Below are 15,221 nucleotides of genomic sequence, written 5' to 3' on the forward strand. Positions count from 1 at the left end.
AGGATTAAGGTGCATTGTCAGAGCAGGATGCTGACATGCTCCAGGCCAAGCTCTGAACAACACCGGCAGCCTCCTACGTGCATGAGGACAGAAATCCAGCCGAGAACTCAGGCCTCACTCCTGCTGAGGTCAGTAGTCACACCAAGAGGGTTTCCAGGCTGAATTAACTTGCTCCTCCTTCAGGTTAGAGCTGCTACTAGCCCAGCTCCTTTTTTCCTTTCTATATCAAAGAGGAAAGAGCTGAGAATCTGTCCATATAAGACCCCCACAGCAGTGACTCCCCATCCTAGCCCTTGGGGAGGGCTGCCACTGCTGGCTAAGGCATTTTGCTTTTAGTAGAAGGCATCAGTGTGGAAACACCCCATGCAGGAATTCAGGTAAAGGAGAAGTTTACAGCCAGCAGGTGGTTATACATTGATCTGAGAGGAGCCTAATGGCTCAGGAGAACCTGTCTGTCTTAGTCCTTATTTTATCACCCCCTCCCCCAGGACACATGAGCACCTCCCATCATTAAGGAGTGTATCCTCACTGCCTCTGCGGGGTAGTGGTGGCAAACAGAAACCCAGAGAAGTTAAGCGATTTGTCCAGGGAGTCAGTGGCAGAGCCAGGGAATTGAACCCCGCCCAGTTTGCTGGGGAGAACGCTCTGGGCCAGGCAAGCAGCCTTCAGGCTGGGCCCAGTGTGTTTTGCCCTTAGCTGGATGTACTGTTCCCTCAGTGAGCAATAGGACGAGACCAACCAGTCCCCAAGCACGCAGTGCCTGGGCCACTTGCAAATGGCTGAATCCAGGGGAGGCAGCTCTGGTTAATGATTCACGGGTGAGTTGACAGGGGCTTGAATCATGTTTTAGTTTAACAGCTGCTGTAAGTTATGGCGTTTGGTCAGGAACTGCTACCAGCCTCGTTGTGCCAGCAAAACGGATGGCAACTGAGAACCAGGAAGTCATTTTTCTTCATCTTATGCTCAGTAATGGTTTCCCTCCTCCCTACCTTTGGAATAACACCCCTGCACCGCACACACACGAGTCAATGCCAACCCTGGTCCAGGGCTCACAGTAAAACAGAAAAGCAACATCAGGATCTTGGGGTTGGAGAGAGAGGCAAATAAGGGAAGAGTTTCACAGACGAGAACGGAGTCAGGAATGGGTCTGGGCTCCCAGCATCTATGAGTAGCCCTAGAGTGGAGGAATCACTTTGATTCAGTCTAATATAGGAAATAACAGGCCCAGTTGGCACTAGCATGAAGGCCATTTGATTGCTCTCTAGCACTGTAAAAGGGCCTTAAAAGGGGAGACAAGGCCCTCAGCATAGCCCTGCATGCGGCTCCCTTCAGCTCGTGCAGAGCAAGCTTAAGAGCTCTGAGCCAGCCCTGCTCCCAGCCCCTTGCCACAGCTGGGCAGATCAGGGCACTACTAGAGCCATTGCCCTGTGGTTACCTGCTGCTTCCTAGGCTCCTAGGAGGTACAGACAGGCTAGGGCTCCATCTCAGGCAGAGACACTTGAGAAGGAACTGAGGGCAGTGCTCCCAAGCAGCCATATATACCGTGTGCACAGCCCAAAAGCGTATTGGATGCACGCACAGGCCGAATGGATGCTGCTAATGGAAAATCTCCAGTCGAGGGCTGGAGGTGCATGCGGACCTGAAACAGGGTGAGCCCAAGAATGCAGGGAACACTCAGGTTAACACCCCTTCTCCCCCCCCCTTACACACTGACCCCTGCGCAGAACAGCGTAACTGAGAATCAGGCCAAATGATTTTGATTCTGCTCTTACTGCTCTTCTGCTCACCAGCATCAAACTGGCGTGAGGCCACTGAAGTCACTACAACTATCTCCGTGTAAACCAGGTACAAGGGCCTTATTGGAAATCCGGGGAGGTGGGCGGGTACACGCCTGGCCGCGTCTAAAGGCCCCTCCCCCAAGCCTTGCCGGAGGGACCACTGGACCCGGGAACCAACTGAATTCGGGGAATGACTTGCCCAAGATGAGCCAGGAAGTCTGTGGTGGACCAGGGAATTGAACATGGATTTTCCAAGTCTTAGGCTAGTACACAAGCCCCTGGACCAGGTACAAGGGAAGGAGTCTGACCTATTGACTGCGGAGAAAAAGATACAAAGATCAACCCTGTTCACTTGGACCCCCTTCACTCTTCTCTAGAGTAAGTTGCAAACAACCGAAGAACTGTGTCCCCCCAGGGAAGGAAAATGAAATGACTAAAACTAAGCTGTAAAATGCCCACATCTTGGTTTATTGTTCATGCACCACTTTGTGCCTGCTACTGAAAAATTAAAATGCATCGAGCCCTGACAAAGCAATTCAGTAGCCCCTAAGTTTTGTGGGACCTAGGTAAATACCTCAGTTACCCCCCGCTGGCTTGGTTTCAATTGTTGCTGCAAATACTAAGTCCAGTGTTCTTCTGAGAAGTTGGATGATGGTGATGGAAGCTCCTTCACGTGGCTGGGGAGAATCAAAGGCAAAGAGCAGTCCTGCGTGGAAGCGTGATTCGAAGGAGGCTCCATGGGAGTTGCAGCCTGGTGAGTCCAGATTTGGTTTGCTGAGTTTACGAGTAGATATCTTTGCAAGTGGCAGTGCTGCAGTCTGGGAGCTGAGAGTCAAGCTGGGTTCGTAAAGCATGTTCTCAGCAAGGAAGATGCTGTAGATAAGGCCAAATTCTTCTTCACTCTCATCTGTGCAGACCCCGTGGCATGGCCCCGTAGGTCTGGGTTAACGAAGCCACCGGGCTCAGCCTCCTCGCGCTGCTGCAACTCTTCTGTGCCCAGGTCACTTCACTCCTGTCACAGAGGCTTCCTCTCCGGAACCTTGCCGCAGGCAGCCCGGCAGGGGGTAGCAAGACACAGTGGCACCAGCTGGATTCCTACCTTGGCAGTTGCGTTTCCTGTGGGGCCCTGGGGTAGTTTCAAGGGCCTGTTGGTTTCTGGGTTGGAGCCTGAACACAGGCTGGCTCTGGGATTTTGGCGTTTTCCCTTGGAGGAAAGCTTCAGTAAACAACCTGCAGGCAGCTACGCCGAGGGGGTTAAGTCATTAAATGCTACTTTGCCATCGCCCCGTTCCCTTTGTTTTCCTACTCAGCCTGGTGACGGAGGTGATATAAGGCAATCGCTAGCTCATGATAAAGCTCCTAGAGGCTAAGAACCTAAAGAGTGGGGGTGGGGAGAGGAAAGGAAATAGCCTGGCTGAGCAGTTACCGAAAGCAGGATCTTTGCCTGCCTTGCGTAGAGCATAACCTTGCAGTCACGCCACACAGAGTCATGAGCTGGGTCCTTGATTTTGTCTCCCACGCCAGTCAAGCCTACTGAAAGCCAGAAGCAGATTGCATGTCCTGCTGGGAAGCTCTCCAGAGCCAGGGTGTGAAGAGGAGGGCACTGCATGCCTGTCAGAGGCGTTAGCCAGCTCCAGTGCAGAGAAGGTGGTTTATGGTCCAGGCAGTGAACTAAGAGTCAGTGGGGGAAGAAACGCTGTGTGACCTCACAGCGGACCCAGTGGCAGGAGGAAATTTCCTATGGAGGGTGAGTGTTTTCTGCACCCACATGGAGAGTTCACTTTTGCAATGGGATCCTGGTGAAAGCCAGGCTGTCATTACCACAACCTCCCTGCTCTCAACACCTCCACGCGGTGTTTGGTGGCTACTCGGGTTTTCTGAAAACAAGGACAGTGCTGCCAATTCCCATGAGTCTTGGGCTTTTCCTTAAAGCCCCAGCTCCTGGAGTCAAGGGGATATGTGATTATTTCAGCCTTCATTCTTAAAGGAAAAGTAAGTTTCCAGCCCTCCTGGCTGTGGAGAAAGCTTCAAAATGTAACCCTGGTGCACCCTCGAGGCTCAAAAAGGCAGCAGCAAATCTATTATTATACATAATCTCATGATTTCTGGTGACAATCCTGCAACTAGACCCTAGGTCTCTTGAGACCATAGTTTGCACAGAACAACTGCTAAGGGGAAGAGCATCCTCCCTTAAAGAGAGGGAGAGAAAGCAGAGTAGTTGGTTAATCTGCTCATTCAAAGGAAAAAGGCTCCTTTACCAAAGCCAGTCATCTCCGATGCCATTGCATTTGCCCTTTTCCATGGAGGACAGCTGCTTTTACAGCATCCGTTCGCTCAAAGCGCAGTTCTACTCTGAGAAGGGACTTTGGAAGACACGGCATTCACTGGTTTTCCAGCCTTAGCGATTTCCCAGGTCAAGTTTGCTCCAGGAAGAAAACACAAAAACCAAACCCACCTTTTGACCTGCAGCCTTCCAGTCCAGCCACTCAGCCTTGGAGCTGGGCTCTTTCGTTAGCACTGATGATAATATGGGTCACAGTGCTGCCCCTTGTTCCAGCTGCGTGAATTCAGGGGAATTCACTCTTGCACTGCAGCACCTTTCTACCTGCTGAACAGGCAAAGGGGCTATAAGCCACTCAGATGTTGGCAGGCCCCACAGACGTTTTGCAGGTCTGTGCTGCCCAGGCCAGAGGCCCCAGTGCCTTGTGGACTGGGCGGTCCTGTACCTTGGTGATTTTGCATCAGTGCAATGGGCGACAACCAGGCCAATATTCAGAGCACATTATGACTTCTGCCCTCCCCCAGGGGATGTTACAGACTGAGCTTAACAGCTGTGCTTCCCAGACATCAGGGCCGCTGCCTCAGTGAGTTACCACCTTTCAAGCTGTTTTTAAATTAGGTTTTCAACGCCTGTCTTGAAATAGTATTTCGGTTACAAGGTGGATCCAGTGAACTGGGGCTGACTCCCAGCGTAGGAATTGAAAACTAAATTCGGTTTGGTAACTTCAGCTCCCAAATACACAGGGGAGCTAAGCTGGGAGTTTTTCACTACAATGCAAATGTTTGTTTTTTTTAAAGTTGGCTCCAGTTCTGGAGGGTTTAGTGCTAGAATGCTGTTTATTAGGAGAAGTGTTCCACCCGGCCAGTGTAAAGTCCAGAGCTACCCCTTAGCAGAAGTGCATGGGAGCATCCTGCTTGCCAGCAGCTGGGAGTTCAGACGATGGTCACATGGCTGAACATCACGAGCTAGTTTCCATAAGCATGTGTTCCATTTCTGCCCTGTAGGAGATGAATGCATACAGTCGATCCGGCTCCCCAGCACTGCCAAAGGCCATTAGCCCTGATTTAGTTCTCCAGCCAGCTCATTGCTACTCCTGCATTTCCAGAAACTCTAGAAATCCTACATGCTTTATAAACAAGGCTATTATGAGACAGTGCACGATATGCATCTGAGGAAGTGAGCTGTAGCTCACGAAAGCTTATGCTCTAATAAAGTGGTTAGTCTCTAAGGTGCCACAAGTACTCCTTTTCTTTTTGCGAATACAGACTAACACGGCTGTTACTCTGAAACCCGCATGTAAACAGTCAGTGTGTTTATCAAATGTACTTGTAACTAGCCATAAACTGGAGGCCAGACTCCGCTCCCGCGTCTAAATAATTTAAGGATAATTTGGGTTACACATGGTTAATTTTGTACACAGTAGTTTACATTTATCCCTGTGTGGAGGCCAGCACAAGGGGTTTAAACAGGGCTTTAGCCTTGTTCTGGGCCCTCTAGACTAGGGTTAATTTCCCTCCTTATGCGTAGGCAAAGGAGAAGGAAACTGTTCTTATTCTTTTCTGAATATTGCTGCAAGCAGTAAGAATCTCTGCAACCCCATCTACAGAGGAGTGCTTGTCTAATTCTAACAGATTTTAAACTGGGCTACTGTGTTGTAAAGGGGAAAACATTATTTTGCTTTTCAGAAGTAATTACTTAAAATGACTTTGTAAAACTCTTGTTCTGACATTTTCTCCTCATTAAAAAAGCAGCACCATTTAGTCTTAGAAATGCAATTATTGTGCACACAGAGTGAGAAGCTTGCTGTCAGTTTAAGGAAGATGCCTCCTTACTACGCAGCAGCTCAGCATTCGCTCCCATTCCCCTGGAAGGAGAGTCATCCTAGCTGGGTCTTGACCAGCGAAGTTTGACCTTATGGTCTCTCTGAAAATGTACATACCTATGTATTTGTGGAGCAGTAATTCCTAGAGGCCCCACTGAGAAGACCCCATTTGCAAGGCAATGCACATACAAACCTCTGCCCTGAAAAGCTTACAATTTAAGTAGGGTTGTTAGCCTCATTTTTGAAGATGAGTAACCAAGTGACTTGCCCAAGGCCTCACAAAGACTGTGGGAGAGCTGGGAGTAGAAGCTAGACCACACTCCCTGTGCATCAGGTCTGAAACCTGTCGAGCTGGTTCGGGAAATGCTCAGGAGAGGCAAGGAGTTGGAGCTAGTCTCCCCCTTTCTCTTAAAAGGGGTTTTGGCATAGACTTGTACACCACTGTGTTGAATACAGAAAAATATACTTGGGGAGCTAAGGCCTAGTGCTTCCCTGGCTCTAGCTTACAGCTTCATTTCTGGCCTAAGAGTAACAATGAATGTAAAATGTTACGGGGCAACTTCTACTTGCTCAGTGCTGGCCAAGGGTTTCGCTCTCAAGAGGCAGGACTAGGAATCCCCTTGGCTTTAAAGTTAAACGTCTTATGGGATGCACAATGCCCTAAGCAAGGTAAGAGTCTCCACCAACTTTCTATAGGGGCAGCTGCGTGTAATGGGCTGATGCAATCCTGGCCTGTTCTTGCATGGCAGCCACATCAGGCAAAGATCTTGGGCACCAAGCCAAATGTTTATAAGATTGAGGCAATGCTGGAATTGCTGTGTCCAAAGAGATGCCAGCAGCAGCTCTCAGTAGCAGGGAGAAAGGGTGGAAATCTAAAGCAACAATTGCACTATCCCATAGCGCAAAGGACCTCTTCCTCGTGCAAGTTGTCCTGCTGGATGGAGAAGAGAAGATAGCTGTGTGTTTAGCATCCATTGTGGCTGCTGGATTGTTTTTACAATAGGCAGAAACCTTTTGTATTTGCTAGGAGGAAACAGGGCTGTGGGGAAAGGAATCTGAGACAGGAGGCATTTTAAGCAATTTCCTAATGGAACTTTGCTTGCCAGGTGCAGGTCACCCCCCCGCCTGCAGAATCCCAACTAACCTGCCGCTAGCTGCAAAACTTGTGTGGTTTTAAGGTTTTAAAACCTAATATACAAAAAAGTTGCATTTGGTATTTCAAGGTTTCTAGGGGGCAGGTTACAACACTCCACTTACGCCATGTGCCCTGCCCCGGCTTCCTGGAGCTTGGGGGTGGTCGGGCAGCAGATAAAAGCTGCCGGAAGTGAGGGGAGAGGGCTGCAGAGCTGAAATCCTGTTAACGCTTCAGCGGAAGCACACTGGATTGCTCCAACCAGGTCAGCCCACTGTCAGAGGCTTCACAGAGGGCTGCCTGCCAATCCCAACAGATTCCTATCACATCACCTTTAAGAGTCGGCCTCACTGGTCTGCCTGCATCCACAGCAGACAGAGAGAAGAATAATAAAAAGAGGGGAGTGAAATGGGGCACTAGGATTCCACCAAGGGGCTCTGGTGAGGTCACAGGCCTGAGCTGGAATGTTATCCAGGCAGGGTCTGGTTTGTTATTGCTTGGGCTACCCCGAGCAATTTAGCCTCCTTCCCCCACCCCCTCCTGCTGCAGCTGGGGGGTGGCCTCAAAAGGGCTATAATTCTCATTGGCTGAATTCTGTAACTCAGAGTAGTGCCCCACCCCCACATTATAACTCTGGAAGGACTATTGCGCTGGGTTTAACCCTTTGGAGGGTGGCAGATTCACCTGCCAACTAAGTCAAGGCTTAAAATGGATACACCTCAGGGCTTTTCCCACCTCTGCTCATCTGATACTACAGGATCTTCCTGATGCTTGTAACCTGGTTCAGACTGCTGTTCCTGCCTGCCAGCTTCATATATTACCACCTTCCACAACTTCACTCCATGGATCCGATTCCTAATGAGGCCGAAGAAACCTCTTTACCTGAAATAGATATTTTAGCAGAGATTTGTAACCTGCTCCCTGGAGCCTATCAAAAGGACTAGGTTATTACAGTAGCATGGCTCTGACCAGGTTCTGTGACGTTATGGCGCTCTGAAGCCAGGCAGCTTCACCAGCTCTGGAAAGGAGGAATCACTGTCTGCACAGCCCATGTGATTATCTACAGCCCCTAGAGTAAAGAAAGGTCCAGGGAGAAAGTACAAGTTGAGGAAATTGCATAGGAGATGGAGAGACAAGGAGACCACAGGCTTTCACCCTGGTTTGAACAGATTCTTCCATCTTTCTCCTTAATCACAGTTCAGTTTCAAGACTGACGTTACACGCCGAGAAAGTACAACTGTTACTGTGGCAGCAAGTAAACAGCTCTTTCCTTGGTGGTCTGAGGCATCTCTGGAGACAACAAGACCAGGCTCTGGCTAGTTGAAAAATGAGCATTATTGTAGGCCTCCCTGAGATGAAGTCTTCCCTCTTTGTAATAAGGTGAAGTTCCCAGTAGGTGGAATGTACTGTGTGAACGAAACTTTCCCTGGTGATAATCTTGTCCAGGCACAGAAATCTCAGCTGTTGGGAAGACCTGATCCAGAGTGGTATGGAAAGCAACATCCAAAAGTGAACATCAGTCTCCTCAGCCTCTTCCTGTTCCAAGAATTTCTAATGTGAATACAAAATTTAAACCATTCCAAGAAGTTAAAGAGGGAAGAAATGAACTTGTACAAGGTCGTCATCGTCTCACTTTAGGAAACAAGAAAGTTAGAGCTGTCTAGAAGCCTAGAGGGAAAGGGAGTGGATGGAGCCATTAGCGATTGGAGAGAAGAGCATAGCTAGCGAGGGGAATTAATGGAGGACAGTTAAAGTAGGAATTTTGTCTGCTTTTGTAAGTCCTGCTGTAATGATATCCAGCCCACCTGTTTATGGCATTAGCACATTTAGTTTGATCTCATCAAAATTTAACAGACAAGGGACTGAGAGGAAGGTGCGGGAAAACATGTATAGGCATCCAAAAGCGATATGTAGCATTGACTAGAAAGGTGTTTTACTTACAGAATTGCATGTTGTCAGCAGGGTGGATTTAAAATCAAATTGATTTAAATCACTAGTCTGGAAACTCTATTTAATCATGGTTTTCTACATAAGAGTGCATTCTTGTTGGTTGTTATAACCTTAACACACATTCTTCACAACTCAGAGATGTAGGTGTCATTTTTAGAAAGTACACAATACATTTTTAAACAGTGATTTATTTTGAAAACTTTTCAGATTAGTTTTACAGCAATATCAAAAAATGAATGATTGTTTGGTTATTTCATTTACCAAACATAATTAAAGAAGATATTTATGAAATCATTGGGAGGTGAATGATCTCCAATTCAATAGGTTAATCATTAATATTTGGAAGATTTTCTTGCCGTGCTGTGTTAGAAGGAGAACATCGCCAGAGAGACATTTAAATGGTTTTAGTTAACTAAAACAACAACGTTATGGGTTCTGGATTTTTTCTTCAACAAAACAAACACGTCCCTCACTTCTCACACTTATCTCCAGACTTTCTCCTTGTCCAGATCTATTCCGCCCCCAACAATCTTCAATTCATTGAACTTTTTGAAACTTTGCACTTTTAGAGGTAAGGGATTGACGGTGTACATAAATGTGCAGAGGGACAATGGAGTTGAGGTCTGTTATTTCTCACCTCTGTATATTTATTTATTCTTGCTGTTAACAAACACGTTACCTCTGGGGAGACACGTCCACAGTTTGAGAACTGCAAAACTAAGCATCTCTGATGGTAGCTTCTAGACTGAGCACTGTGTCTCGTTGGGTAGATAGAAAGATTCACCTAAATAATCTGTACAGAAGCCTCTGGAACCCCATGAGATCGGGCCCCTAATCCATGAACTATTGGAACTCATTTACAAAACGTTTCTTAAACATGACATGACTGTATTGTCTCAACTGCAGAATTAGAATGTATAATCCCTGTACCATGATGAGGTCTCTGAGCTAGAATGTAGCTTTAGATAGGTTATCCAAAAAATCCGATTTAAATAAAAAAAATCCGATTTTTTATCCAGCCTGGCTGTCAGTGTGCTTTATGTTTCATGTTATGAAGTCTGTGGATTTTACTCACCCCCCAGTTCAGAAAAAAGTATTTTTTGGGGTAGGGAAAAAAAAAAACACCACAAAAACCAGCCTCCCTGTTCTAATGCAGAGGTCCTTCCTATGCGCATCCATAGCAATTGTGGACGTCAAGATTTTGAAAGCCTGCCTCATATTCTGCATGTAGTTAAAAAAAGAGCCAGTAATATGAACTGTTTTTAGACCCCTCAGATGAGTGCAGTGCACTGGTAGAACTGGCATGCCAGACCTGCAATGTAGCATCTTGAACTAGACAGCTCCAAAACATTTAAGCCCAAAGTCTGCTCTCAAATGCATACATGTAATTCCCAAGGACTTTGATCAGAGTGGTGTGCAAGCACATTTCTGGGAAAACAGGTCTCTAAAGAATTCAGAGCATGACTTGAATACCAAGCTTAGAAAAGCAAAGCAGACAGCAGTTTGTCCATTTGTTTATTGTCATTCAAATACTAAAAATCCCTCACAATACAATATACAGTTATTGATTTCAGGTTTTTCTTCCATTGAAATTGACTTATCAGGCTTTAGTGGGAATATTTTTTAAAATTTTTGTTTTATTATCAAAGATTTAGAGTCACAATAAATACGAGTGACAAAAAACATACCCTGCGCTTGCGTAACGTTACTCTGTTACAGTTTTTTCTTTGTTAAATGATTATAAATTTTTTTTAAAAAAGCACAATGCAAGTTATTTCGCTAAATGCAATATACAGCGTAACTCTGCCTTAAGCAGACAAACACTACTGCGGTTCCTTGAGGTCTTTTTGCATTATATATAGATATATATATTTATATATTTTCTTAAAAAAAAAAAAAAAAATGACAACTGTGTCCCCCCCTTACAAAAGGAGAAAGTGACATATGAGCCAAATAGGGTTTCTGATGCGACCACTGTATAAGCCTTTTCCCTTCTACTGTGCTCTGAAACGAGTCTCCCATTTTCATTTTCTTAGCTGTACTTTGGTAAATCTTTTTTTTTAGGAAGCAAAATTTGGTAACTAAATTTAATAATTAAGAGGTAACTGAATGGTTCCTAAAATAATGATCAAAAATATCTATAGAAAACAAAACAAGGCTATCCAGAATTTAAGATTAACCAAAAAGAACCCTCCTCAGTATTACAGCTGGAATGCCATTTACAGGAATCCCTACAATACAAAAAAGTTAGCAAGTCAAACTTTACATGAACTGGAAAGCTGTCAAAATCTTCTACACTATAAAAATAAAAGGGTCAGCCAGGCCACTTTTCACGTTTCTGGGCAGAAAACAGGAATCTAGTCAATGCCCAAAATCAAACAGATAATAAATTAGGTTATAAAAAAATAAAATTAAAAAACCACACAGCTCCCAAATTTCAACACTGGTTCAAATGAAAGTCAGGGGTTTATTTCACAAGTTGCTAAAATCTAAGTACAATAGTTAGTCATTTTCATTATTACTGTATTATAAAATCTCGTAGTTGCAACGTCTCAAAGAAAGGTTATATGGCTTGCAAGAACCAACGCTGCTCTAACCCTCTCCCCAGGAGAGGGGGGAAGCAAGCAGCATTTGAGCAATGTCAAACCAGCTCATGCGGCAATTTGCAGCAAAGCAATGCAGGGTTGGGGGAATGGAATATGGGGCATGTTGCAATATGTACCACCTAAAGGAGATCAATTTGCATGTTGTACTATCAAATTGTACATCATCTCTTGCTCGGAGAGGAAGCTTTAGGTAAAATTATGCCTCACTTAAGAGGACTGGGGTGTGGGATACCTCTTTCCAGGCCCGTAAGAATGAGTCAGCAAACTACACTGCATTGGGCAGATCTGTAGGAGAAACAAATAGCCCTTCTGATGGCAGGAATTCCAAACATGACAGTAGTAAAAATAAACTGAAGATTTTGTTCTTACAACATCCCATAAGTTGAACAATAGATGTAGGTGTTGTTTTGTTATATATATTGTGGGAGGGCTGGAAGGGGCAGGTAAGGAGGAGAAATGCAAGTTATTTGGAAAGATTTGTTGCAAATCTTAATAGTTATTCTAAAGATAGTGTATAGAGTTTTAAGTGGCCAGGTATAGCACATGCTCAACGGAATATATGCCTCTCAACCTACGGCCCGAGTAAGCCAATCTACCCACGTACACCACTTGAATCTTTTCTTGCTGCATTTTTAGCCAAACTTTTCAGAAACAGCATATGCAATAATTATCTTTAAATTACCTGCAACATCCCAAGAACAATAGATAAAAAACGATGTCAAAACTGTTTTTAGATCCATGCTGCATAATATCTACAAAATGAGTTTTTGATCAATCTTTTACACTGTGTTCCTAAAATAATTCGGCCTCAGTATATTACTTTTAAGGGGAAAGAGAAAGTCCAAAATTATGCTGATACAATATGGTAGAGGGGGGTAAAGTCTACAAGATGCAATATGTGCAGGCTTTGATTTTTATTTAATCTTCTGGCCTTTGAGAGTTCTCATTATCCTGTCTACTGAAATTAAAGTTTTAAATGCTGCTATACCGATATGGGCACTCTCCAAAACAGCTTTGACATTGCTTTTAACAAGCAACTTTATTGCTTCTTCCCCTTCTTCCATCCCACTTCTGCAGCACTGGGCGAAACTACAGCTGCCCAACATCAGGAAGGGCACGCTTTTTGACCTTAGAAGTTGTTCATACCCTAGGTTTCCAAAAAGCCATTTGTGGGCACAAGATTGTAATTTGAGAAGTGAGATTTAAACTCAAACGCATTTTCGCCCAGGTCATTAAATAGAAATGGACAACTGTATTTGCGAGTGTGTAAGACAGGTATTTGTCAGGAACAAAAAAAATGCAAGGAACTGAAATACTTTCATACTGTGCAAAATAATATGCACGCTTTCTTTCTCCCCACCCCATCAAAACAAAACCCCCCACACCTTGGAATGAAAATAAAAAAAACAAAACAAAAAAAAACCCACAACCCCTCTTATCCTCATCTAGTTCTTAATACATTCAAAACAAAAAAGTCAAACAAATTCTAGGGCTTTATACAGCAAAAAATACCATTTTGCAAAACTAGGTCATCTATACTACTGGGTGTTTAAAAAAAATGTATCTAAATATTGATATTCACACAACAGAAGAGGGGTTAAAATAAACTTATCATAATGTGATAGGTGGATGTGAAAAGGGATGCCCTACACAGTAACTGTTTTAAATTAAGGATCTAACTGAAGCTGCTAAGAAAACAAATACCAGATTCAAAGTAGAAACTGGATAGTAACTCCCCCTTCCTCTATTTTTTTTTTTTATATATATATATATATTTATAACTTTGAAAAGAATTCATATCAGCACTAGTTTTAGTACCAATATGCAATACAAGTAGCAAGGTATGTATTTCTGCCACTTGTAACCAACATAAAGTGAAAAAAACCAAACCCAAATGATTCTAAACGTATCCGTGTAATCCCAAAATATATTAAAACCACACAGAATCCTGTCCTTAAAGCAGGGTTACCTAAAGCTCTACCAAAACTGAAATATTGGAGTGATGTGATAGAGGGGAGCATGGAAGAATGGAATTCTAGGGATCAGGGTTAGGCAGGACTGCCTGAAGCATGCCCAACATGTGCTTGTACAGTCATCACACCACTAAAGCATGGACTAGGAAGGATTGCTTCTCCACTGATAACAGAGGGAAGAACCTGTTGCCCGACTCCTACCTTTCATCCTTCTGCTCCCTCCCCTCACCCTCCCCGATTACACACAGCTTCTGGAGCTCCTAGTTTTTGAATACAACTTCTCAAAAGAACAAAAAAAAACAAAAAAAAGTCTCTGGGAACTTTTGCAAGGGCCGACGCCTCTGTGCTGGATTAGAGAGACTGAACAAAGTACTGTTTATTGTTCAGAACATCAGGGTTTACACCATCAAGTGTCCACAAAGTCTATTTAACAGAATCCAATGAAAGTGAGAGGCCTACACTGCCTCCCACCTGCTGGGACTGTTGGGGCAGCAACCAGTCCATTAGAAATCACGACCAACTGGAATTTGAGTTTGCGCTTATTTATCATTAGCTCATTATTATAAATTGTAGATTGCCTTTCTGGGGTGGGGGAAAGAGGAGAAGCAAACATGAATTCAACCTGCTAAATGCATCTGCTATCACTGGGTTCATATTCCATTTTTCTTACAAGGAAGTGCATCCTTGATTGCCAGTGAACACTCTATGCTTGGTGACTAGCTAGCTCGTAAAGTAAAGAAACCAAAGGCAGATAGTCCTTTCAGTCCTCCTTTGTGCTGGTGACCACAAAACACCCCCAAACACCTAAATACACAAAGCCAAAAAAATAAGAATTTCTCCCCCTTCCTGACAGCCTTCACCATGAGCCAATCACAAGAATGTAATAGCCAAATGAGCTCAAGTCTGTTTCCACTCTCTTGGTATCATTTTCTCATAGCAAGGACAGCAGCACTCAATGGGATGAGGAACAATCTTCTTGCTTCCTACAAAGCTTGGGCAAATCCAGCTGGGTTTAAAGCAGATTCCACTGTATTGTGGTATTAAAAAAGAATGGCAGAAATAGGTAAGTCTTCCTCTTGGGCATTCCACTGCATTATTTCCATGTTGCAGATTGAGGGATGGATCGTGGGGGAATCATATCCAGGAGATATTCACGTTGACGGTCTACTGCTGAAGAAGTCTTGTGCACAGCTAAACTAGGGTTGACAAAAGCTAGAGCCCCACCTGACAAAATAGAAAAAGAGAAAGAAGTGAGTGTCACAGTATGCTTAGACTGTGAGACAAGAATAGTGGAAAATATACAGCTCAGTAAATGTCACCCAGATACTATGGGGATGGATGCTCTCAAAATATGAACACACCCTACCATCACCCAGAACAGGTCAGTCATTCAAAAGGAAAAGTCTCCACAACCATCTGCACAAATGGTAGCAAAACTTTCCTGATTGTTTAAAAGTCTTGTCATTAAGCTATCTGAGTTGACCAAATAATCAAATATTATTTCAATTCTAAATTAAATGGTATAAAAAGATTTCAATATGGGGCAGAAAAAACAAAGCCAGCAGAGAGCTAGCTGCTGCAGCAGCATCTCTTTCCTGGGGATTCCAAATACTGCTTAAAGGAAGAGACCAGAAGACATAACAGAAGTGAGGTCTCAGACCCTTTAACCTAAAAGGTTA

At 44.4% G+C, this 15,221-nt stretch overlaps 1 protein-coding gene across 3 annotated transcripts in view; it reads right to left on the minus strand.

The window, feature by feature from the left end:
- Positions 1-11,398: 11,398 nt before the first annotated feature.
- The window catches only part of GATAD2A (GATA zinc finger domain containing 2A), a 90,920-nt gene continuing 87,097 nt past the window's right edge, over positions 11,399-15,221 (minus strand). For all 3 annotated transcript variants that reach the window (XM_084614697.1, XM_084614699.1, XM_084614698.1), the window contains one exon: positions 11,399-14,766. In XM_084614697.1, the coding sequence (XP_084470823.1) occupies positions 14,636-14,766 (131 nt within the window). In that variant the 3' untranslated portion in view covers positions 11,399-14,635. The remainder of the gene's footprint in view (positions 14,767-15,221) is intronic.

This window comes from Lepidochelys olivacea, assembly GCF_965140295.1.
Source record: "Lepidochelys olivacea isolate rLepOli2 genome assembly, chromosome: 25".
In the NCBI taxonomy this organism is placed as follows: domain Eukaryota; kingdom Metazoa; phylum Chordata; order Testudines; family Cheloniidae; genus Lepidochelys; species Lepidochelys olivacea.